Source organism: Terrapene carolina, unplaced genomic scaffold (genome assembly GCF_002925995.2).
Source record: "Terrapene carolina triunguis isolate 2854851 unplaced genomic scaffold, T_m_triunguis-2.0 Scaffold211, whole genome shotgun sequence".
Lineage (NCBI taxonomy): Eukaryota > Metazoa > Chordata > Testudines > Emydidae > Terrapene > Terrapene triunguis.
This window is the reverse complement of record NW_020664562.1, coordinates 37,000,093-37,024,309: the sequence shown is the minus strand read 5'-3', so window position 1 is coordinate 37,024,309 and position 24,217 is coordinate 37,000,093. Positions and strand designations below refer to the sequence as shown.

The 24,217-nt window shown below is 38.8% G+C and overlaps 1 protein-coding gene across 2 annotated transcripts in view; it reads left to right on the top strand.

Annotated features, from left to right (window-relative positions):
- LOC113407426 (mesoderm induction early response protein 1) overlaps positions 1 to 18,695 on the top strand; it is a 28,675-nt gene extending 9,980 nt beyond the window's left edge. For both annotated transcript variants that reach the window (XM_029912423.1, XM_029912422.1), the window contains 9 exons: positions 768 to 900; positions 4,276 to 4,340; positions 6,160 to 6,232; positions 10,506 to 10,657; positions 11,666 to 11,747; positions 12,659 to 12,753; positions 15,049 to 15,176; positions 16,257 to 16,396; positions 18,019 to 18,695. In XM_029912423.1, the coding sequence (XP_029768283.1) occupies positions 768 to 900; positions 4,276 to 4,340; positions 6,160 to 6,232; positions 10,506 to 10,657; positions 11,666 to 11,747; positions 12,659 to 12,753; positions 15,049 to 15,176; positions 16,257 to 16,396; positions 18,019 to 18,323 (1,173 nt within the window). In that variant the 3' untranslated portion in view covers positions 18,324 to 18,695. The remainder of the gene's footprint in view (positions 1 to 767; positions 901 to 4,275; positions 4,341 to 6,159; positions 6,233 to 10,505; positions 10,658 to 11,665; positions 11,748 to 12,658; positions 12,754 to 15,048; positions 15,177 to 16,256; positions 16,397 to 18,018) is intronic.
- Positions 18,696 to 24,217: the final 5,522 nt, after the last annotated feature.

The following is a 24,217-nucleotide window of genomic DNA, read 5'->3' as shown; positions in this document are numbered from 1 at the left end:
ACTTTAAGAGCAAGAGAGCTGTAAAGAACTCTATGCCTTTATAATTTCCAATTTTTTAACTTATTGTGTATAACTTACTCCATCAAACATAAAAAAACCTCACTACTTAATAGTAAAGGGAATTTGTACCATTCAGTGTTTGTCTGTAGGTTCACTGACACACTGAGTGCCCAGTATGAGAATTTTGTGAAAAGCTAGTGCTTCACACAAATAAGATTGTGAAATTGACTTATCCCTTGGTTCTGAGATCCACAAGCTGCATATCCTTACAAACAGTTTAACAAAAAATTAGGACTGTACACCCGGAATTGCTCCTAGCAAAACATAGAATCACTCAGTAATGGAAATCCAACATATCCCCATCCCTGCTCAAAGCCTGTTTAGGTATACGATAGTTCACGTAAGTGTGACAGTACTTATTGTTGCTCATGGTATAAAACTTTAACCCTAAATTTCCATGCTGGAAAAACTAAATACAGTGGTTAATTCTGGTTAGCTCATCTAAGACTTAATGTTAAACCTGACCTTAAAATATTTTTTCAAAATCTATATCAATGCTGTGTAATGCATCTAAACAATCTTTGTGGCTGTCCACAGCCAGTACCTGTCATTCATAACACTACAACCTATACTTTATTATGTGTACAACATCCTCTTTTGTTTGACATTTCTGGAAATATAAATAAAATGTTATCAAAAAAGAGAGCGATGATTATCTCTAATGCAGAAGGTGTAAATGGTCTCCTGTTTGCTTTATTGTATTTAAGGAGGAGACCATAAAGGATTCATCAGGTCAGGAGGATGAGACACAATCCTCCAATGATGACCCAGCACCATCTGTTGCTTCTCAAGATCCACAGGAGATAATTCACCCACGTCGATGTAAATATTTTGATGCAAGTATGTGCTGTTTAGTACTATGCACCATCATCTAAATTGTCATAACTTTATTAAGATCTAGAATTAATGAAATATTGAGTTACTAAAAAATCTAAGTCTTAGAGCTTAAGTGTTTGTCAGATTTTTCTTCTCCCACTGCTGTTCTTTATTATCAATTCACTTAAACATAGTTTTTTGTTGTCCACTCTCCTTAGCATATGATAAAGCCTCTCTTTTTTACAAGTCATGGACTTTGTATATTTGTTTTATTAAAGGAAAAGTGTAGGATTAAATCTGGTGCACAATTTAAAAAGAAAAGCAAAACCTAAGGCCAATGGAAATGCTTTCAATAACTTCTTAACATTTCAGTGGAAATGTAGTCCCCAGTCCTACAAACAGGTCCACCTGGGCATGCCTCTACACCTCCGCAAAGCTCCCTTGCCATCCCCTTGGAGCCCCAGTGACGTCTTCCCATGTGGACCAGCTTGAAAGATCAGTGCAAATATTCCCTGCAGTGTTTGTAACCTTGTATTGCTCAACTGTAGCATTTCCCCAGCTGTGGTCTGTGGAGCACTGCTGATGGTCCAAGAAGAGTTGGCTGGCTGCAGGGTGCTGGCTCACCACCTTATTTTCAATTGCTAATTCACCCTAAAAAGACCATAAAATATTTTGTTTTCTTATATAAATATTCCAAGTAAGCAATTGCTGTAGTTGCTACATGGAGACTAAATTATAAATGGGAGAGGTGCTGGTCCACAAGACCGTATCCATTAAGTTGTGGTCTACTCCATGAAAAACTTTTTGAGAACCCTTGTCTTAGTGAGTGAGAACTAGAAAATGAAATTGACAAGAAACAAAAGCAAAACTGCTTATTTTTTTGGTCTAATCTCAGTAATGGAAAAATGAATAAAAATCTAAAATAGATTTAAAAAATTATTTCAGGTTTTAATAAACTGTGGTGGGGACAGCAATACAGAGAAGGAAATTTGCTTTTAAAATATTTATCTTGACGACGTCATTTTCAGAGCTACCATTTCCCTGCTCCATACTTCCACTCTTCGTTCATGTGTCTGTTTCTTAGATGTGCTTAAAATTCACTCTTGCAGCCACTTAGAACTGCTGATCTAGAGTTATGTAACCCTCCCCTTACCCTCACTGCTGTTGTAATACCACTTATCTGGGTCTCAAACCTGCATTCTCCTAATGAATAGCATCTGGTATTACCAGCCAAGTCATTTGGACAACCAAATATTTCACTGTGTGGGGTAGCCATTTATGCCAGAGGAAGGTAAAATGCATCATTCCCGGTACACCTCTACCCCGATAGAACGCGACCCGATTATAACACACATTCGGATATAACGTGGTAAAGCAGCGGGGAGCCCCAGGCCCTTTAAAGCGCCACCCGAGCCCCACTGCTTTACCACGTTATATCCGAATTCGTGTGGAGCCCGAAAGATCAGTGCAAATATTCCCTGCAGTGTTTGTAACCTTGTATTGCTCAACTGTAGCATTTCCCCAGCTGTGGTCTGTGGAGCACTGCTGATGGTCCAAGAAGAGTTGGCTGGCTGCAGCGTGCTGGCTCACCACCTTATTTAAATCATTTTAAATAATTTAAATCATTGCCTTTAAATCATTGCCCGGCTGCCGGAGCCCCGGGGCTCCGGCACGGGCTCGGGTGGTGATTTTAAAGGGCCAGAGGCTCTGGCCACTGCGGGGAGCCCCGGCCCCTTTAAATCTCTGCCCGAGCCCCGCTGCTAGAGCTCCGGCGGTGATTTAAAGGGCCCGGGGCTCCCCACAGCAGCTGGAGCACTGGGCCCTTTAAATCACCGCCCGAGCCTGGCTGCCGGAGCCCCAGTGGGGATTTAAAGGGCCAGAGGCTCCAGCCGCTGTGCGGAGCACCGGGCCCTTTAAACCACCGCCAGGGAAGCCGGTCCAGTCTGGCACGACGTACCGGCCCAACCCCGATATAACACGGTCTCACCTATAAGGCGGTGAGATTTTTTTGGCTCCTGAGGACCACGTTATATCGGGGTAGAGGTGTATTTGGAGTCTTAGACCTATATGTTTACAACAAACATTATCACCTTATAGTTAAAGGTTTTTTATAGCTCATATACCCAGTGCTTTAAAATAAAGGAAATTAACATTTAAAATTCTTCACATCTGCATCACTAGTTATGTCATTAGAAATGTCATTTTCAAATTTATTATTTGGATTGCGGCAGCACCTAAGAGCCCGTCATGAACCAGGACTTGTGCTAGGCACACAATAAACACAGCAGAAAGACAGCCCTTGCCCCAAAGAGCTTACAATCTAAGTAACATTCTGCTTTTAATGTTTATCTAACACAGATGTCCTAGGTTAGCTTTTGGTTCCTCTGCCAATGTTTAACAGAATGCTGATTTACATTTAATAAAAGGGTCTGTCTTTCTACTACCTGATCCTCACATGCTGACATTAATGTGGCTACTTTCAACACCATGCAAATGATAGTCCCTAATACAGACTGTTATCCAACATTCCTTAGAGAGACACATCCTGACTTAAGGACCCCTAAATGTTAAATTCACTATAGCAAATGCAAGTACCGAATGTCACAGGTATTAAGGAATATGCTTTCTCAGTGCACTACTCGTGGCTAGCTGAGCTGAGTGCGCTGTGAAGTCCAGCACTTCTAAATGTCATTGTGCCTGAGTATGTGACAGCTAGATTTGGAGTGACCCACATGTTGTGCTCTAGTGTACAAACAGTTCAACAGAGGCTGGCAGTAGTGGCAGTGTTGCTGTAAGGATGAGAAAAGCCAGTGATGGATACAGGATCTGAAATGAAATGAGGGTGACTAGCCTAGCAGCCTGCCAGTTATGTTGAAAGTAAGGAGAACCTGTGTTTCAGTGTAATCATTGAAGACACTGGCATGCCTGCAGAAAACTGTACCTGATCAATTGGAATGTTGTCTGCCTATACAGGTAGAGTTGGATGAAGGGGAATTAAGTTTTATGGTGAGGCCCAAAAATAGATACTGTTCACTTATTTTCATATTAAAAACTTACAACCTTCTTCCTGTTCGCTGTCTTTCCAATTAACAGGATATTTAACCACTCTGGGTAAGCACATTAGCTGTTTTTTTTTTCTTCTAAGGCACAATGGGATGCCTTTCAACTGGAAGACAGACCAAGTTGTGGTGGTCTCCTGTTTTGCTCCTCACTGAGATCCCAGCCGTATGTTCATTCACAGAAAGGTGGTTGTGATGTCACAGCTCAAGATCCAAATAGCCAGCCGCAATGGCTTTGAGCAATCTGTCTCAAGACATACTTTACTGGCATATAATGTTGGCCTGAACAGGCTTTATGGTAGTACTTCCCATGTAAATAATGTCTGAAAAATTTCTTTAGACAGTGAAATAGAAGAAGAATCTGAGGAAGATGAAGATTATATTCCTTCAGAAGACTGGAAAAAGGTAAACATTTGAGGACTTGCTGTTAAGGATATATCTTTATTAAATGTGTTATTAAATATAGTGTACTGTTGAGTATTCCAGGCATAAGTGGGCATTGTATCCTATCAGCAGAAGGAGACAGGAAATAAGAGTTCACTGGAATTAATTCCTGTAAACAGGCTCCTTTTTGCTAATTTTCAGTTTATCCAGAAAGTGGAAAAGATTGTCTGACTTAACTAAAACCACCAGGTTGTCATCGTTAGCTTGTTTTCAATAAATAATTTCATAATACTTTTGCAGGCAAAATACAAATACTGCCAAGTTAAGCCTTTTAAACTTTGCTTTCTCTTCACTGTCTATTTTCTGAAGTTCGTGGTTATTTCCACTCCCTTAAGGGACAAGGACTGCTTTGCATAGGCGTAGCCTCCGTTTTTTAGATTTCCCCCATTCTGACTTCCTTGCCTGGAATCCAGAGCCTCTGCTTAGGGGTTTCCCTCAAAACCCTCTCTGAGTTACAGGACTAGCTGCATCTCTGAATGCATCCCTTCAGGTGTCAGGCCTTTTGCCTTTACTTTTCCGGGGTGAAATCACACAATTTCCCCCTCTCCTAGGCCAGGACTTGGGCTATAGTACCTTATGTATCAGCTGTGCTTAGCCCAGTATGTCTGACTGGGTTTGACACCTGCAGTTCTTTTGCAGTTTGGTTCCTTTTTACCAGTGATCAGTCTTCTCAAACCCAAGTGTTTAATCTTAGCAGTAGGAATAAAGCATAACACGAGAGGAAGGATTTTAAAAGTCTACATGCATGTTTCTTACTTAAAGATCTGCCATCGGTGATGGTGACCCAGGGAGGCCTACCTCTTCAGATGTCCCGTTGGGGGTAGAGAGGGGTGTCAGTCCAAACAGCTTCTTGGCAACAACTTCCCTGATCTCTGGACACAGTATTGTAGTCTCTTTGATCTGCTGGCCCCTAGCTGTGTCTCTGTAACTTTGACTGTAACCTGGAGGTAGGATCTTCAGTTATAGCTCAGGCCTTGTGTTTTAACCATGCTGAAATGTTTACTGAGAAGTAGTGTATCTTGAGCTATTGTTTCACTTCCTGCTTGTATTTTCCAGCAGCCTGCTATTAAACTAAACCAACATATTCATACTGTGAAATCCCGATAACCGTGTCACATATAGTATTCATACATTATCACAGAGCAGCTCTATATCCATCAGTCTCCATCTGACCGATCAGGAGAATGTAACTTCATTTAGTGAAATAAATTCTGTGATTTAAGTGAGAAATCACACTGAAGTAATTGCTATCTTTGTTCTAATTATCATTGCAGATGGGGTGCTTTAATACAACTCAAGCATTATATGAAGTACATGTAATTGTTTTTAATCTCAATAAGTAGATGTAAAAGAATGTGTATTTACTTTTCTTTTTCCTCTGCCAATATGCCACATAAAGTAAATAACCATAATACATTTTCTGCATGATGTGAAGGGTTTTTAATTCCCAAAATAGAGGAAAAGGGTTGAAGTTTAAGTTTTAACTCATGATGACTTTGAGCTTTATAAATTATCTGCTTCCTCTCCTGCTCTTCCCAACAATTAAAAACGAACAGCTTTAGTGTTAATGTATGTTTCTTTTAATACTCTCTCAAAGCCTCATAGACAAAGTAAATTTCCATATTGGTTTTTTTTAATTCCTATTAGTTTTTGTCACATATTTTGTAGGTTATTGGTGGCCGGACTTTTTAGTGCTTAAAGGGATATTGTCACTCTGTCATTCTATAGAAAACAGATAAGACTGTCAAATGCATTATTATTATTTTTTTTTTTTAAACAGGAAATCATGGTGGGTTCTATGTTTCAAGCTGAAATTCCAGCTGGCATATGCAAATACAAGGAGAATGAGAAAGGTGAGCTTTGATGCTGTCAACATTTCTGAAATGATTTGTTCAAGTTTCTGTACTAAAGTTTGAGGGAGGATTTCAGACAAGACATCTTAGAAAAAATTAAGCTATTAATTGAAATGGCAGATCTTTCTTTGCTTGAATTAAAAAAAAATAAAAATCAGGCAGAGGTCAAGTCCAAAAAATTTAGTTGCTTTTGCTATTAAAAAAATGTCACTGGGAGGAATAAATCTATTTTAAATATTAATGCACTAAAAGATAAAGTATGTGCTACTAGCTGTGGAGAAACTACTTTTGGTGCTCCTTTCTTTATCTGTCTTAACATAGAGGTGTCTTAACATAGAGCTTGAACTCTGTATTTCTCTGAAATTCAACAAGGTATATTTGTAATTTGCTGCTGATTCATCCATTCTTATTTTACTGTACTGTAAATGACTTGTGGCCTTCTATAATAAAACTATATAGCTGTTTGTTTTTTTACTGCAGAAGCCTACAAAAACCAGCTTTTCATGGCCTTGCATCCAATCACTGGTTTGAGAACTGAAAATATGTGTCATGGACACAGACTGTTTGGGGGGGGGGGGGGGGGGAGTTAAAGTTTCACTAAATTGTTGTTACACTAGTGCTGGTATAATTTTTGTTCTGTACTTTTTCCTTCCCCACCCACTGTATTTTTGGATGAAACCTTTATTCACAGGCCTCAAATTGGACTAGTGTTGACATTTACAATAGGAAAATAAATTAGGCTGACAACGTGCAATCATACACTTTGGCTCTCAGCTGATGAGATCTTGTTCTTAAAGTATAACTTATAATGTATTGCTAATATAAACATTTGTATTTTTGGGTAGAATTACATTATTGTGACCATCTAGGAAATTTAGCACTTGGCCGAACATAGTAGCTTAGTGACGTACTCCGTTTCCATGAAGATTTCATAACAAATGCAGTTTTGGTATAATTTATTCTTTGAACTCTGCCTGTATGGATTTCCAGTCTGTGATGCCTCATCTACACGCTCACTGTCACTCTCACTCTTCTCTGTGGATATCCCAATCCAAGTTTAGTGACTCCTGTGTTGTTGTTTGAAAGAGTTTATACCTAGGGACTCTGAATCTGTGTCCCATAAGGCAAGCACTTTTGCCCTGAGCAGAGCCCAGGACAAATAAGTAATGAAGACAGGAGGTTGGTGAGTTTACCTAACACCATGATCAGTGTAGCTCCAATTGTGTTTTGGTGTCTGATGTTTCTCTCATGTTCCACCCTTGAGTGCCTGGACAATGGAAGAGCAGAATATGTTGGTGTCGGATCCCTTGGCACCAGGAAAATTGATTCAGTGAAAGATCTGACTCAGGTCTCTGAGGGAACTTGAGTAGATTTAAAATTTTTATTAAAGCTAATGTTAAAAAATTATATAATACACAGGTTAAGAAAAGAGTCTCTGTACATCTGGGTATAGTGCTTAGATTATCCACAAATACAAAGTTTGTTTTTAAAGTCATAAGATACATATAGTGCATAATCGGCAATAACCCAAATTTAGGTGAATAAATTAAAGAATACAGTTTAGATATTAGCATCCGAGTATTTGGGTACATCACTCATGAAAAGTTATACAGAGAGTTGGTTGTGGAAAGCAATATAGCAATGAGTGAAGATTGTCCCTCAGTAACTGAGAATTTAGGGTAGGTTGTCCATTTAGAAAATACAAGACATCAGGAAAGTATTTGTTACTTTCCCGACTACGCTTCTCATCTACACGCTGAACTTCTTTATTCCTCTTGAAGAAGACTAGTTGTCATTGGTCCACTGCCAAGGACAAAGGTGCAAAAGCTCCTAAACCCTTGGGGAAGAAAATGCTACTCTTCAGATGTGCATAGCAAATTACTGAGCTGGCTAAGATAATATGGCTGTTTGATTTGAGACTTCATTGTTAGACTAACTGACAGAAAAGGCAAAAAGGGCTCCCAATATATCATTGCTGAGGACCTTCAAGTTGTGAAGGATATGCTCAGACCCGTTTGATGTTTCTGACATGACAGAAAAGTGAATTTTAACAATGATGAAGAGTTTTTTTTTTTCTTGCGAAAATCTTCAGATCGTCCCCTTGACGGGCAAGCAGAGGTGGATGATGATATCCAGAGCTATTTGATTTGGAAATGGAGGAGTCACTCCGGGAACGGAAAGATTTCCATATTTTACCCCAAGCCACATCCACTACCAAGAGAGGCTAAGCGGCATTGCATTGCTGTTAAGAGGGCACGTTGTTAATATGTGGGCAGAACTAAGTTCTGAAGAACATATAGGCTATTTTTAGAATATAGGGATAATTCTAGGGCCTGGTCTACACTAGGAAATTAGGTTGGTATAACTACATCGCACAGGGGTGTAAAAAATCCATACCCCTGAATGACGCAGTGTAGACAGTGCTGAGTTGACCAGAGAATTCTCCTGTTGATTTAGGTACCATCTCTCTTGGGACATGGATTATCTATGCTGATGCGAGAAGCCCTCCTGTCAGTGTAGGGAGCATCTTCTTTGAAGCACTACAGTGTTTTAAGTGTAGACAAGCCCTATGAAACAGTCAGTTCTCCCCAAAGATAGCAAGTGGATTAGATCATCTACACCCCATTTATTACAGAGTTCTGTCTATACCAGTGGTTCTCAGCCTGCACACAGCTGCAACCCATATGACATCCTAAGGGCCATACAGGTAGTGTGTATGTTATTTGGGCCGCATCCACACTAAAGAGAGCTGCATATGTGGTCTACAGTGGCAAATAGGTTGAGAACCACTGGTCTATGCCCTTATACAGCCCTACTTTCTAGAGTTCTTTCCATGTTATCATATGGATGTAAAAGCTGGGAATCTATCAAACATATAGACAGACACCTAAATGCTTTTGAAAGCAAATGTCTTAGAAAAATACTAGGTATTAAATGGAACAGATTAGTAACAAATGCCCAGTTTTGTTGGAGTTCAACAACCCTTTATTGCTTAAGTTATCCAGAAGAGAAGGTGGAAATATTTGAGATTTGTTAAGAATTAAGCCAGAGCATCTTCCATGGCAAGCATGCCATTTGGCAGTTGGAGGAACACGCAAGAGGGGCTGACTGAAACAATCCCTTGAGATGCTACTCAGAGGGAAAACTTACAGGATTTAACATAGAGGATAGATGGGGTTCAGATTTTGGTATCATCCATTGATGTGGTAGTCATTCTTTGTGTGTCTAGCAACTTCTAATACACTCATCATGGTGTCGGTTACAAATTAAGAAATGTACTAAATCCATAACAAATTTTGTTCACCACCATTCCTTGATTTAACTGCTGTTACTTTTTTCTTAATCAGACCTATCCATGATGCGTAAAGGCAGTTGTTTTTCAGCCTCTATTATTGAGAGAAGGTTTGAGACTTCATTGAGGCCAGTATCTCAGCTATCTTCTCAAAATATTTATTTTTATCAGTATCTTCGTCTTGCTTGAGTTAAGCTTGAGCTAGTTCGTTTTCACTCACATGTTTCTCTCTGTTCCTGTCATCTGGGCAATGGTGGGTTGATGGTCTGCTGAGCTGGCAAGGTTTCTGACATCAGATGCTGCTTTCAAGAGGCATTTTGACTTAGAGTGGTAGGCAAAGGTGTTCTCAGTCAGTAGTGGGCCTGGATGCTTTTTGCTGGCTTTCATGAACCATGGTGGCTAAGACTTCACATGTAGTAGTCCTCACATCCCTCAGTTTGTGTGATTGAACCAAATGTTCTAAGGAAGCTGGAGTGATCAGTTTTCTAATCTTACCTCTAATAGATCTTTTCCAGCAAAGTAAAATGAGAATTATTCACAAGGTCTTGTTTTGGAGGTTAGGTGAAGGCAGTCTGGAGGGATAGTTGACTCACTGTTTGAAATCGTTGTGCCATCTTGTGATTTTTGTAGTTTCAAGGGCAGAGGACGGGGAGGGATCTTCTGTTCCACAGATGATGTGTATGCGTGGGGATCTGATTAGATGCACAATGTATTTTGCAGCACTGCACTGTAGTCTGTGTGTATGTACATGATCTAACATAGTTAACAGTGAACCTTAGAAACCATTTGGAAGAGCATTGATAGTACCATACATTTCAAATGAATATAATGCTCAGTCCTCTGGCCAATCAGATTGTCCCATTAATCATGTTCGTAATTTTGAATCTTCTTGTGTTCTAAACTAACAATTCTTTGAGGTTGAGTAGAAGTTGGAATTTTACAGAATATGCTTCACTTATGTTTCTGTTTTTCTTAATTTAGTGTATGAAAATGATGACCAGCTGCTGTGGAATCCTGATTATTTAACAGAAGATAAAGTGATTGAATTCCTCAATGAAGCCTCCAGGCGAACAGGAGATGAGAAAGGACTAGAGGCAATTCCTGAAGGATCACATATTAAAGACAATGAACAGGTACATATTAGAATTTGTAGTGACCATAGTGTGTTATTTGTATTGTAATTATCGCATTTGCTGCCCCCATACCTCAAAGTCTGATTTGAGATTGCTTCTTTTTTCTCTTATCCCCATCAGAGGAACTGAATTGCTTCCACCCCTCTTGTCCCCAACAAAAGCAAATGTTTAAGAACCCAAATCACTAACACAAAGCATATTCAGTTTTAAAATTAAGTGCATTAAGAAACATTTTTATCTGCAATAACCTACGTTCTGGTCTCGATCTTCCTGTTGTAGATTTTATAGCACTTTACTAACTAAAACCAAATTCTGCTCCTACCCCGAACAAAAGAACATGGACTTGACAAATGTGTGCATTGATGAGCCCTTTGATGTGTGCACGTGTCCAATTCTCAAGTCAGAACAATGTAAATCTTGTTAATTTGCATCTTTTGGGGGGGCTGGACCTGTGAAGAAATGTGCATAAATTCCTTAAAGCACAAGATCACCAGTCCTGCAGATTTCCTAAGCTTTAGGATGTAAGGTAAAACAAAATTGCCAGCCCAGGTTGGTTACTCGTTGTGTAACTAACCATATGTGCACATTTATTGGGATATCAGAATTTCATTTCTGAGTCTTGCCACAGAATGGGCATAGGCTATACCTGTTGTCACACTTCTGCATCTTAGGGAATCAGTTATAAAAATTTGTCCTATAAATTAGGGTAGAGAAAAGAAACTATTTTTACAGTACATAACACTGTAATACAATATTTTAGAACAAGAAATGAAGAAGGGAAAAGTGTATATTATACATACGCTATCCAGGAGGTGTATAACCTAAAAGTTATCTGTAAGTCTTCTGTATACTTATATTGCTGTTTTAAAAACAGTTTCTTCTACTGGATTTTTAGAGAAATTAGACTTTTCAGAATAAGTAATTGATAATTGCACCACTGTAGCAATACGCAAATTCAGTAGTATATGGAGTTATGCATATTAAATGTGTAGTTTTTCACCTTTCCAGGCATTGTATGAATTGGTTAAGTGCAATTTTGATACAGAAGAATCATTGAGAAGATTAAGATTTAATGTGAAAGCAGCCAGAGGTAAGAATACAACAGATTTTAAATGTACTTGTGTGTTTTTTTTTGTTTTTTTTGTTTTTTTAATCCCATGCCTCCTTTAATTTGGCAAAATCATTAAAATTTGGGCATTGATTGCTGCTGTCAGATACCTCCGATTACAGCAGGATTTCACATCAGCATTGTGTAGCACTATTATCGCTCTTCCTCAAATCCAAGAATTAATGAACTCTGACCCCACGTTCAGAGTTCACTTCTAATGCAGCCGTATAGGGATGAGCTTGACGTTGTGCTTCTAAAAGTTGAGGGCCAAAATGAGATTTTGGAGGACGAAGTGATGGGCATAGTATGAATATATAAGTACTTAGGCAATAACAAACAAGAAGAGGGTTTATGAATAAAAACTTGACATTTTTATTCATTACTTCGTAACTTTTTAGAATTTTAATGCACCCACCTAAAGTAGGAATTGTAGAGGGCTTATTCTCTATATTCATGCCTCTGGACTTTTATAAAATTCACTAAAGTTAATGTGTGTGAAATACACAAGAATTCAAAATTCAAAGTAAAAAGAGATTAGGCCTCTAAATCTTATTTGTTGACAGAAAAAATTCCAAACTTTAATAAACTAACCTAAATATATAGAAGGTGCTTTGGCTGCATTGTGCACTTTCTGTCCTTGTACAGATCTTTCCTTTGTATCCTTCTGTCTGTTGTTGTTTCCTCTTCATTCATTTAACCTTTTTACTCAGTATTAGTTCTTTCTGTTCTTTTCTTTATGCACTCATCTGTTAGCACTCCCTGCCTGCTCCGCTTTTGAGTCTTTAAGAAACTTAAATACAGAGTATTTCTTGTATCAGAATCTTGAGTTTCCATTTGTTATCATTATGCAGTCACTTTAAAGTATGTTTTCTGTATTGTGTTTCTTATTTCAGAAGAGTTAGCTGTTTGGACAGAGGAAGAATGTAGGAATTTTGAACAAGGACTGAAGGCCTATGGAAAAGATTTTCATTTGATTCAGGCAAACAAGGTAAGGATGATTGTTTTTTGTTTTTTTTTTTAAGTAGTTATTTTCCTACTTTTTTTTGTAGCTGAAAAGATATTTAATATCTTTTGACTTCCTTCCAAATCAGTTTTTTTTTTTCTAGTCACTGTACTAGACATATCCTTCTGTCACTTGATCTATCACAGGAGGGTGTTCTGGTTAGCTGGCATTGTATGGGGTGTTTTCATTGTGCAAGGCCTCAAATGGGTCTGTTTACAAAAAGGAGTTTATCAATATCACCTAATGCTTAACTGGTCAGAATGTATTATAATCTTGTTAAATAAACTTAGATTCTGTAGAGGGTGGTAGGCATCTTCGGAAATGCTGCAACCAAGGTTGTTACAGGAATGTTAGTAGGAATTTTCATATTGTAATAATTCTTGAGTTTCTCCACTGTTTGACTACTTGGACATTTTGGAGTTGAGTTCAAGATTTGACTGTATGCTTTGTTCAGAGCCCTGGGCAAGTGTAAGTTAGAGAGTAATGAAAGCTTTTTTTCAGAACCCACTGGGAAATAAAATATAGGTGGAGTCTCCCTCTAGTAAGCAACAAAAATTCATATTGCAATCTGCAGAAATACTGGCACAATGGTGTTTTTGCTTTTTATCCAGAGGTGTCTCAGAGCATATGTAAAACCCATAAAAGGGGAACTTCAGAATCTTTCTACAGTTTTCCATTATATGTTTTTGCCCACCTCACCTGCAGTGTCTAGGGCAGATCCTCAGCTGTGTGGAAGTCAAATGAGCATTTGACATATTACATCATCTGCACCAGGTTCCTAAAAGTTGTTCCCTCTGCCATACCTAGGGGCATGAAGCCTGCTTCACAAATCATTCCCTTTAATAGAGTCAAGGCTTGAGGCATTCTCTGTGTTAGCATGCTCCCGATGCTTCCCCTGGTCACTAGAGTGCTCTTCCTGCTGCACACACCTCCTGTCGCCACCGGACTTATTCCAGCTCAGTACTGCAATAAAGTATTCCGCTATTTGAAATAGATGCCAAGGCCAGAAGGGACCATTTTGATCATCTAATCTGACTTCCTGTATATCACAGGCCATGGAACTTCCCCAAAATAATTTCTAGAGGTATATCTTTTAGAAAAACATCCAATCTTGATATAAAAATTGTTGTTGATGGAAAATCCACCCTGACCCTTGGTAAACTGTTCCAATGGTTAATTACCCTCACTGTCAAAAATGTACACCTTATTTCTGGTCTGAATTTGTTTCGCTTCAGCTTCCAGCCATTGAATCCTGTTATACCTTTCTCTGGTAGATTGAAGAGCCCATTATTAAATATTTGTTTCCCACCTAGATACTTAGGCTGTATTTGCACGATAGTTGCATGACTGGTAGTATGCCATGATTTTGCTCGTGGTGTGTCCATTTTCACCTGAACCCATGCCCCTTGTGTTTTCTTGAGCTAAACTAGTCATTGAAATGTGTTGATATGGACATGCACAGAAATTTTTTGCCATTGTGAATTAATGTTTGAAAAAAAGGCATGTGCTTGGGAAGCCCACCTTCCCTGTTTAACTTGCTCCTTTTTAATTGATCAAAATCCGGATTTGGCATTTAGCTTTATCTGGAAAAGTAACTTCCAGAATATTTCTGAATTATGCTAAAAAGGTACATCACATCTATATAAGAATGACCATACTTGGCTAGATGGACCTCTGGTTTGATTCAGTATCCTGTCTGACAGTGGCCAGCACCAGATACTGCCAAGGAAAGTGTAAAATCCCTCCTATAGGCAGATGTGGGATAATCTGCTTTCTACACCCCCATCCTAATGCTCTCATCCTAATGTCTAATAGTTAGAGATGGGCTTAAACCCTGAAACGTGTGATTTAAATATCCTTTACAAAACTTTTGTCATGAATTATAACAATGCTGGGTATTTTTGAGATCCATATCAATGTCCAGTTCCATTGTGAATCATGTTAATTTCTTGGCCGCAGCAAATTCTTGTCAGTAAGTTACATGGTTTTTAATTATACATTGTGTGAATTTCATTGAATATCTCCTTGTTCTTGTGTTCGGAGACAAGGAGAACAAATGTTCTCCATCTACTTTCTCTATACCATTTATTACTTTATATACTTTTATCCTATCACCCTGTTACTCATCATATAAAGCTGAAAAATCTTAAGGGAATCATTCATAGTATGCTTTGAGTCTCTGCTCTGGGCATGCAGAATCTCAAAGTATAATGTATCTCATGGTCTCTAGCAGAAAATACATTTGGATTTTCAATGTTTTGTGTGGCACCTTTTTCACAGGTACGAACAAGATCAGTTGGCGAGTGTGTAGCATTTTATTACATGTGGAAAAAATCAGAGCGGTATGACTTCTTTGCACAGCAGACCCGATTTGGGAAAAAGAAGTACAATCTCCATCCTGGTGTAACGTAAGCGGTGCTATCTTTTCTTACATACATGTCAGATTTATAGTCTTTCCTTAATATTGCTCTCTTCTAAAATGGAGTAATGAATGCAGTAAGAACTGGATTACTCCATAATTTGGGTTTTCAGCAGGACAGTGGCCAAAGGAGAAGAGATGCAATCAGTTCCATTTAGTGTAATTGCTAAAATAGAACACCTGTTAGTATTAAGGCTAACCATTTACACTGAACAATTAATTTAATTTAGCCTGTTTTCTGGTTGTGCATTGTCTGAGCAGATCACAATTTCTACAGCTACATTCATTGATGGATGTTTTATGCAAACACATCCCAATCACAAATTTTAATTTGGCTTTCTGCAAGTATTCTGTAGTAGTTACTTCAAATTTGTTGTTTTGGCAAACATTCATACTAATAAACTTTGTTCTTGAATATTCAGAGAACAAATAGTATGCGCACACAGGCAAAGCCTGTTTGTTTACATTTAAATGTTTGCAGGTAACTATTTTCAGTATTTGACTAGATGGTCACACTTTTTTTTTTTTTTTTTTTTTCTTCTGTATGTTGAGCACATTTTGCACACAGCCAAGAGCTCCTTGTATTCCTCAGTATTCGCTTCCCCGGTATGCCAGCCTCCCATCACATTCTTTGGTAATATATGGAGATATACCTATCTCATAGAACTGGAAGGGACCCTGAAAGGTCATCGAGTCCAGCCCCCTGCCTTCACTAGCAGGACCAAGTACTGATTTTGCCCCAGATCCTTAAGTGGCCCCCTCAAGGATTGAGCTCACAACCCTGGGTTTAGCAGGCCAATGCTCAACCACTGAGCTATCCCTCATTTCGGGGACTCCCTGTATACACAACCTTCATGCCAAGGTAATACATGGCCCCTTATTTCCCATGGACAAATAACAGGAGGATCAAAATTAGTATAAGGAGATTATAACGTTAACTGACTGTATAAGGTACCATCTAAATACTTGAAGCAGTTATAAAAAAGAAGTGTGTGTACACAATATATCACACACACACAACAAACTTCTAAAAAGCCAAGCCAGTGCTCACTGTGATGTTCATTTTTAGGGATTACATGGACCGTCTTTTAGATGAAAGTGAAAGTGCTGCTTCCAGTCGAGCTCCGTCCCCTCCCCCTACAACCTCTAACAGCAGCACCAGCCAGTCTGAGAGGGAGGACAGCACAACTAGCAACAGTAATCAAAATGGTAAGTAAACACTGATGTGTTTTCACTCCCATCTTGCTCACTTATAAAAGAAGTTGCCACATCATAGCAATCTTGGAAATGGGCTGAAAAGTTGTAAAAAGAATTTTTTTTTAAGGAGCATAGAGAGAACCCTTGAAATATCTTATTTCCAAGGGGTTCTGGCCAAGGTATCAGCGGTAAGTTACAAAACTAAAAGACCATACTGGCACATACATTTCAATGCAAAATGTTTGGCAAGTTTAACTTTCTTCCTCTTAAGTGTTTTAGCCTTTTCAGATTCAGTCCTACCTGCATCTGTGCAGGTGCTTAACTGAATAGTTCCATTGACTTTAAAGTTAAGTATGAGACATGTTAATGCTTCTCCAGTGCTTGCTTCAGGTGACGTGTTCGAAGTAGAAGGAACCAAGGAGTACTTGTGGCACCTTAGAGACTAACAAATTTATTTGAGCATAAGCTTTCGTGGGCTAAAACCCACTTCATCTGATGCATGCAGTGGAAAATACAGTAGGAAAATACACACACACACACACCATGAAAAAATGGGTGCTGCCATGCCAACTATACGAGAGTAATCAATTAAGGTGGGCTATTATCAGCAAGAGAAAACAAACTTTTGTAGTGATAATCAGGATTGCCCATTTCCAACAGTTGACAAGACGGTGTGAGTAACAGTAGGGGGGAAAAATTAGCATGGGGAAATAGTTTTTACTTTGTGTAATGACCCATCCACTCCCAGTCTTTATTCAAGCCTAATTTAATGGTGTCCAGTTTGCAAATTAATTCCAATTCTGCAGTTTCTCATTGGAGTCTTCAGCACAGAAGAACATTTTAATTAGAATATTTTAAACATTTGTCATTGATACTCCTTGATTAAAATGATCTAATACCTTAAAAAGAATGCATTAAGCAACTTTGAAAGTTAAAGAACACAAGCTATCAATCATCTCTTGCTAAGTAATGTTAAGGTGTAGAGAGGAAAATTACAGTAGGATTGTGGAAAAGAAACAGCTCCTTTATTGCACGTGAGATGGACCTGAAAGTCTATCAAACCTCCAGGCAGGGTTAGGAGTGTTTTTTTTTTTTTTTTTTTTTTCCCCCTCAACTGCCAGTCACTGTAGCTTAGACACAGAAACTTGACACTATCTTCGTGGTGGATCAGTTTCCTTTTATTGCTTTCATCTTATACTATTTAGATCAAGTAACAATTTGGGTTTTTGATTAAGACGTTTCTCTTCACTTTAGAATGAGTGCTGCAGCCTGGAGGAAAACTATTCAGTAATGCTTCTCAGGTTGATATAGGCATGACTCTTATAATAGGATTGAGAAATCTGTGGTACCTTAGACGTATGTATCCTAACTAGATTGACTGTAAAAGCTGTAGTTTGATTATCCGGCAAAACTGTGGTACCTGCTGTATTCTGTAGGATGTTGTTGTGTCTGTATATGAGCTACAGCTTACCAGAGCTTCAGGGATGGATCTCTTGGAATGGCAATAAATTTGAGATGTCACATGATGAAGTTACTTGTATCAAAGATTGGCTTTTTGGTTTTATGGACCTAATGGTCTATTGTATTGATAGAAATTGCTTAAATGTCTAGTTCATATTTCTTCTGCAATGCAGGTGTATCCACTAATGGGCCAGGTGAGATATCCAGTAAAGATGAAGTAAAAATTGAAGGATTGCATGTGAATGGACCTACAGGTGGTAAGAAAACACCTCACACAGATCTGGACACAAATGGATATGAAACTGAGAACCTTTCCATTGACCCTAAACTTGCTCATTCAGCTGCAAGAAATGAAAATGATTTTGAAGAAAAAAATGAAAGACCTGCAAAGAGGAGAAGAATCAACAGCAATGGAAAAGAAAGTCCAGGTTCCTCAGAGTATTTTCAAGAAGCAATATCAGAGACTTTGGATGATTGAATATGGGAACTGATTTTATTCCTTGGAGTAAATTCTGGGGTGCCTAAAATTTTCAGGGTTGATGGGTTACCTTACAAAAATCAAACTCCTTGAAGCAATCTGAGATTTTTCTTACACCTTTTAGTTGGCTCTGAAGTTCTGCTGTTTTTTCAGACCTGAAATGCAGAACTGGAATATTTTGTTGCACAGAACTATGGGCTATTACTGTTCTGGCAACATTTAGGTATTTTAAGGTGTTTGAAAAATGAATCCATAAACTTGTTTATATGGTAAACACATTTCCTGCTTAATTTATTAAGGAAATTTCTATTATACACATTCTTCAAATTGTTTGTAGATACAGTTCTACTGTACAAAGTATATTTTTAAAGAGGAGAGCTGATTAAAATGTAAATTATCACAAGTAGTTAATGTGAAATTTTAGAATTCCAAGATGCAGTGGAGAAGCAGGTGTAAATTTTCAGTCTAGATGAAGAGAAGTGGTATACAATTAAGGAACTCCTATGAATCCTGAAAGTTATGAGCACGATTATTTTTATATATAGAAGTTTTTAAAAAAATAAACCAAGTCAGGTTTGTATATGTAAAATTGTTGACATCAATGATGTCTTCCATATTCTTATCTGGGCTAAAGAAATACGTTCTGTATTTTTCCAGATTTCTTTGTAGCCTTTGAAAGATTTTTACAGTACTTATGTCTTGATTGAGCTGTCCTTTCTTAAAACAAAAGCTTGTATAATTTTCTTAACTTGTACAATTGGTAAACTTTTATGAGAAAATAGATATTCTGAGTCTGTCAGCTTCATTTTATTTTACTAAAGTCTTTTTCTTAAAAAAAAAAAAAAAAAAACCACTAAAAACAAATTTTTAAGTGTTTATGTAGTTATTACCAAGTCGTGTTTTCTTCTCAGAAAACTGTAAACCATTAAAATTGTTAAAGCTTAAAATAGGATGGTTAAAGCAGTCACATAATTATGAGAATCTGACTTCTCAAATTTCTGTCTAAGGACAAATAGTGATTTTTGAGAATTTTGGAGTTAAGCATGATGCTTTTATTGCACAAACTTTCTTGCTTTTATTATACATTTTCAAATTTTATTTTTGAGGGAAGACAAAAGCTTAATTTCAGCCAAATCCTTAAATATGTTTAAACTTTGTTAGCCAAGTTCAGGCATTAGATTATTCATTGATGATTTTTAATAATCTTGTGCATTTCAGTGACCACAGAAGGGGTAGGAAATGGGTCAAGTGATTCTGGTTGCATAAGTTAGGAATTTAATGCACAGCTGGTTACTGTGGGCCTGATCTTGCATCTCTGTGAACTGTTGGGATTCATATTATTGACTGCTTCAGCAGGTGCAGAAGCAGAATCTATGTACATAGTTGGCACAGCATGTATGTAAACATATATACATGTAAGAGGGGATTGTAAGAGGCGATAGTAAGTGTTGGTATCTATTTTAAGAGATGGTGCTAGAAAGAAAAACCCTTATCAAGGGAGGGGGATGCTAAATCTGTTCTTTCTAGCTTTCCCAATAAATGTTTGAAATTTTGTTGAGGTGGGAGGTTATGTCTGTGAAGTGTAAAGTTTACAGTACCAGTGCTTTTTAGCCACAGCTACACAAAATAGTGTAAAGAAACCCAGAGGAAACATTGCCCTGATTGTCTAATGTAGAAGACAACAGTTTATAATTCTGTGGTTTTACAAATATACTGTTACCTTTTTTTTTAACTTGGTTATTTCTGCTGGTCTTCAAAAGCTTATATACGTCTTCAGGGCTTTACTTTGAAAATTATGGTCATGTGGTTTCAAACTAATTTGATTATCACATTGACTTACAAAAACACAACTCTTTTTTCCCCCTTTCCACCAGTTTTTGCTTTTCACAAATGTTCATGAGGCAGAGTTAGATACGCTGAGCCAAATTCAGACCTGGTGTAACTCCATTGACGTAATTAGTTAGGCTGGGTGTGAAGTTAGCCCATTTTTCTCAGATGTTTTAGGAGATCTGTTTAACGAGTTCAGCCGACATTAGGGCATTGACATTAATCTAACTAAAACTAGATAGCAGTTTATACAGAGAGACATAATCAAGAGAGTGTTTAATGTATGGCCTGCATTAATCTTGTGGAGTGATTGTTTTAGGAGGTCATTGTCAATTTTAAATTTGGTTGAACAGAAATCCAAAGTATCAAGTCTTATATCAAAGATGGTATTTAGAAACCTTCAGAATGAAGGTAGTGCAGTGCTTCTAAAAATCTTTACATCTTTAATCAGAATCCTATTTTCAATTTATTATTTGTATGCATTTTTGTTTGCAGGTGGAAATACTTGCAAAAACATTTTATAGGAGAGTTTATAAGTAAATTGTCTCAGGCTTGTGTGTAAAATATGGCACTGTGTACATTTTCAGAAATGTTGATTTGTTTTTAATCTTTTTATGGTATGCCTAAAGAGATCTGACATTCCATAATCATAGAATATGTAATGCTCAGCTATTCTTAAAGAAGTATTTAATTATAATTTGCATTGTGTTTTATACAATATTTGGTTCATGTTCTTCAAAATGCAGCCACTATAATTTGATAAATCATTGCACTACTAGTACTATTTAAAATTCTAGTAATATAGTAACTTTGATTCATTTCAGAAACATTCAGCACAGTTTGGAACCAAGGAATATTTGAACCAGCTTCCAAACTGCATTGAAAAGACAGCAGCTTATGTGTAACACTTAGTATATTTTTCAAGCACTGTCATGACGTGTCCTCGTTCATGAAGTGCTTTGAGTGCAGCCTGAATCAAAAATTCAGTTCAACAGAACAAACTTTTGTTGGGCTTTATAAAGGATTTAAAGCGATATTTTGAAAAAAACATTAAAAATTTACAAATTAGTTTTTATACATTTTTTTCACGCATAGTAATTTTGCACTGTTAGTAATTCCCTTGTCCTTTCCCCATTCCCTGTCTGCAATTCTGGAAAAGCTTATTAAAATATTTTTTTAAATGGATTGTCTTTGTATACAATTATTGAGGTTTTTTAATTCAGAGCAGAACTTTTAATTGAGTGAATAGCTGTGCTTCTGAAGTACATGCAAGTGTATAGTCCTGTCTTACAGGGGAGTTGGTAGCGATTCCATAGTGAAGATTGTGAAATTCCCTCTACTTTCCAGTTTAATTGAGTTTAGTCTCCAAATTTTAGACTAACTACTGTGAACAACTGAATTTTCTTTGTATTTCCTAATTGTTGCAGAGGAAACCAGCTGAGAAAGGTACCTTCTCAAATTTTACTTTTCCCCCTCTCATTTTCTGCTATATAACCAGAAACTCCAAACTTCTCTCATACTCAGTTATTTCCCTAATTTGTGATGATCTAATTGGGCTACACTGTGAACCAACAAACCTGTCCAGTTACATCAGCTACTTCTCTTTCCCAGTGCCTCCTACCTTCCTGACTCACTAGTTCCTTCAGAGACCATGGAGAGCCAAGGAGGGCTGTGAGGGGTGGGCTCTGAGAGAAATGTGGGAGGGCAGACAAGTTGGTGGGGCTTTGAGGGGTGAGAGAGATTTAGTGAGGGATGTGCAGAGGGACGGAGGAGGAACAGGTTTATGTGTAGGGGAACCTGGAGTTCGGGGCCTTGGTTCCACAGATTGCTGCTTCAGCTTTGGTTACCATACAGCAGCACAGGGGTGAGCAGGGTCTCTGCGCCAAGGCATTGGCTTACTAAGGGCTCCCCACCAAGATTCCCCTTCCTCCATGATGGAGGCATCAAGTACAGATGCCTTAGCCCAGAGGAACTGCTTTTCCCACCTTCATGCTAGGCTATCAGCTCAACTGCAGTTCCCCTTTCACAGGCCCCTTGTTCACCTTCACTCAGTCCCCACAGCATGCCTGCCAAACCTCCTAGAACCCAGCTAGCCCCCCACAGGGCTGCCTACTCTGGAAGCTGGTGGTCAGAGAGGGAGGCCTGAGGTGCAAGGAGCCCAGTGTCTGTCTCCTGCCTTGAAACACCGGGCAGCAGTGTGTCTGCACTTAGTTATCTGAACATTAAGGGTTCTCCTAGTGCTGCTGACCATGGCTTTGGAGGACCAATATGGCCATGCTAGGAAAGCCCTGCCAACCACTGTTGCCTCTGTGTAGAGGCATTGGGTGCCCTCCCTGATTATGGGCCCCATGTTCCCTGGGGGAAATCAGCAGGGAAGATGGTGAGTGACTGTATGGGAAGGTGGAAGAAGAAGTGGGGATTGAGATGGGGAGGCCTGGAGTGTGAGCGAAGTGCTCTGCTCTGACATGGGGTCTTGGATATAAAATGGAATTTTGATCACATACTCTGCTTGTTTCACTGCAAGCTTCTTGCCTGGCCTCAGCCCATGGTTCCAGACTTCCATCCCATTTCACTAAGGAATATGGAAATTGATTCATGTTCTTTTAACTATGATCTGTACAGAGGGCTTAGAAAATAAATTAATGAGTGTAATTTGAATGGCATAAACCTGATGGCTTGTGTTAATGCTAGGGCCATTGGTGCCTATTTCCCTACATAAAAATTGCTGTAATGCTAACTAGCTGTGCTTCTGACCCATCAGCTATCAATCTCTACTGATATTTTTTCCTTAAGAGCTGGGCTGAAAAAAGAGCATTTTAAAACATAGCATCAGTTTAGTTCTTTAGAGAAACATAAGCCTCAGGTCGATCACCAGTTTTAAATGCAGTTTGTGTATTGACTAGCAGACTAGTATTTACAGCTGGGCTGTTATAGAGGTATACCATACATTGCGAAAATCTTAGGCCACTACAGAGTTAAGTCAACTAAAGTTACATCCTTGATTATAAACCACTGTAATTACATTGCTTGTGCATATTCACACAACACTCCTTGTGTCAATGGAGCATGTCCACAGTTGGTGCTCTAGCACTGACAGAGAGCACTGCACCATGGGTAGCTATCCTACTGTGCAAATCACCACATTCTGCTGCTAGGAGTTCTGGGAATGGATTGCAGTACATTGGGGGGTGGGCTCACTGCCCCATGATGCAGTTTTCTCCGTCTCATCATTCCATGAGCTTCTGACTATATTTCGTGGTATTTTTCAACTGCCTCTGTAAACTATGTACCCGCCGTCTCTGCCTGAAAGCATGGATCCTGCACCGCTCTCCAGTCTTGTGAAGAGTGTTATAAACAGAACCTGCTGTTCCAACTGCAGCACAATCCAGGATATGAGCATCTCTATTTAGTCCTCCATAAGCTTTATCATTTGCTTCTACCCATTTCCTTTCCTGCCTGGCCTTTCTCTCTCCACACTCTGTGTTTAATGTCTGCATGATCAGATGATTGCAGCACTTCTTGAAACACGTCCTCCTTACTCCTCGTTCACTTCCTTATCTGGCAGAGGCGCTCCGCTGGTGTGCAGGAGCTGGCCCTCATCTGCAGAAGCAAAAGAAACCATACACAGTGTCAGTACAGTGAGTGCACTCAGTCTTGAATCATACAAGTTATATACACCTCACTTTCCTTGGCAAGCACATAGCACGGCCAGAGCACTAACCATGGTTAGTGTGGCCCGGAGGAAGGTGCAAGATGGGACAAAAGGTCTGGGTGGTTTCAGAACGGGATCGCTACAAGTGCCTAGGGACACTATTCTGAATACTGGCACCATTTTCCACAGGTGGAGAAAGCTGTTATCACACTAATGAGGGTAACAGGATGCAAGGGTCTATCTCCCACATACGTGTGGCTTCCGACTGGCTCTGTGTGCTGCTTGCCTGTGTGCTGCTTTGGTTCCTGCAGCGTAATTGCTGACTGGTGGGGCAAACTTTCCTACAACAGGGGAAGAAACAAAGCAGCTCTCCTAAGGGACCTCCGCAGAGGAACTGCAGGAACATTTCCTAGAG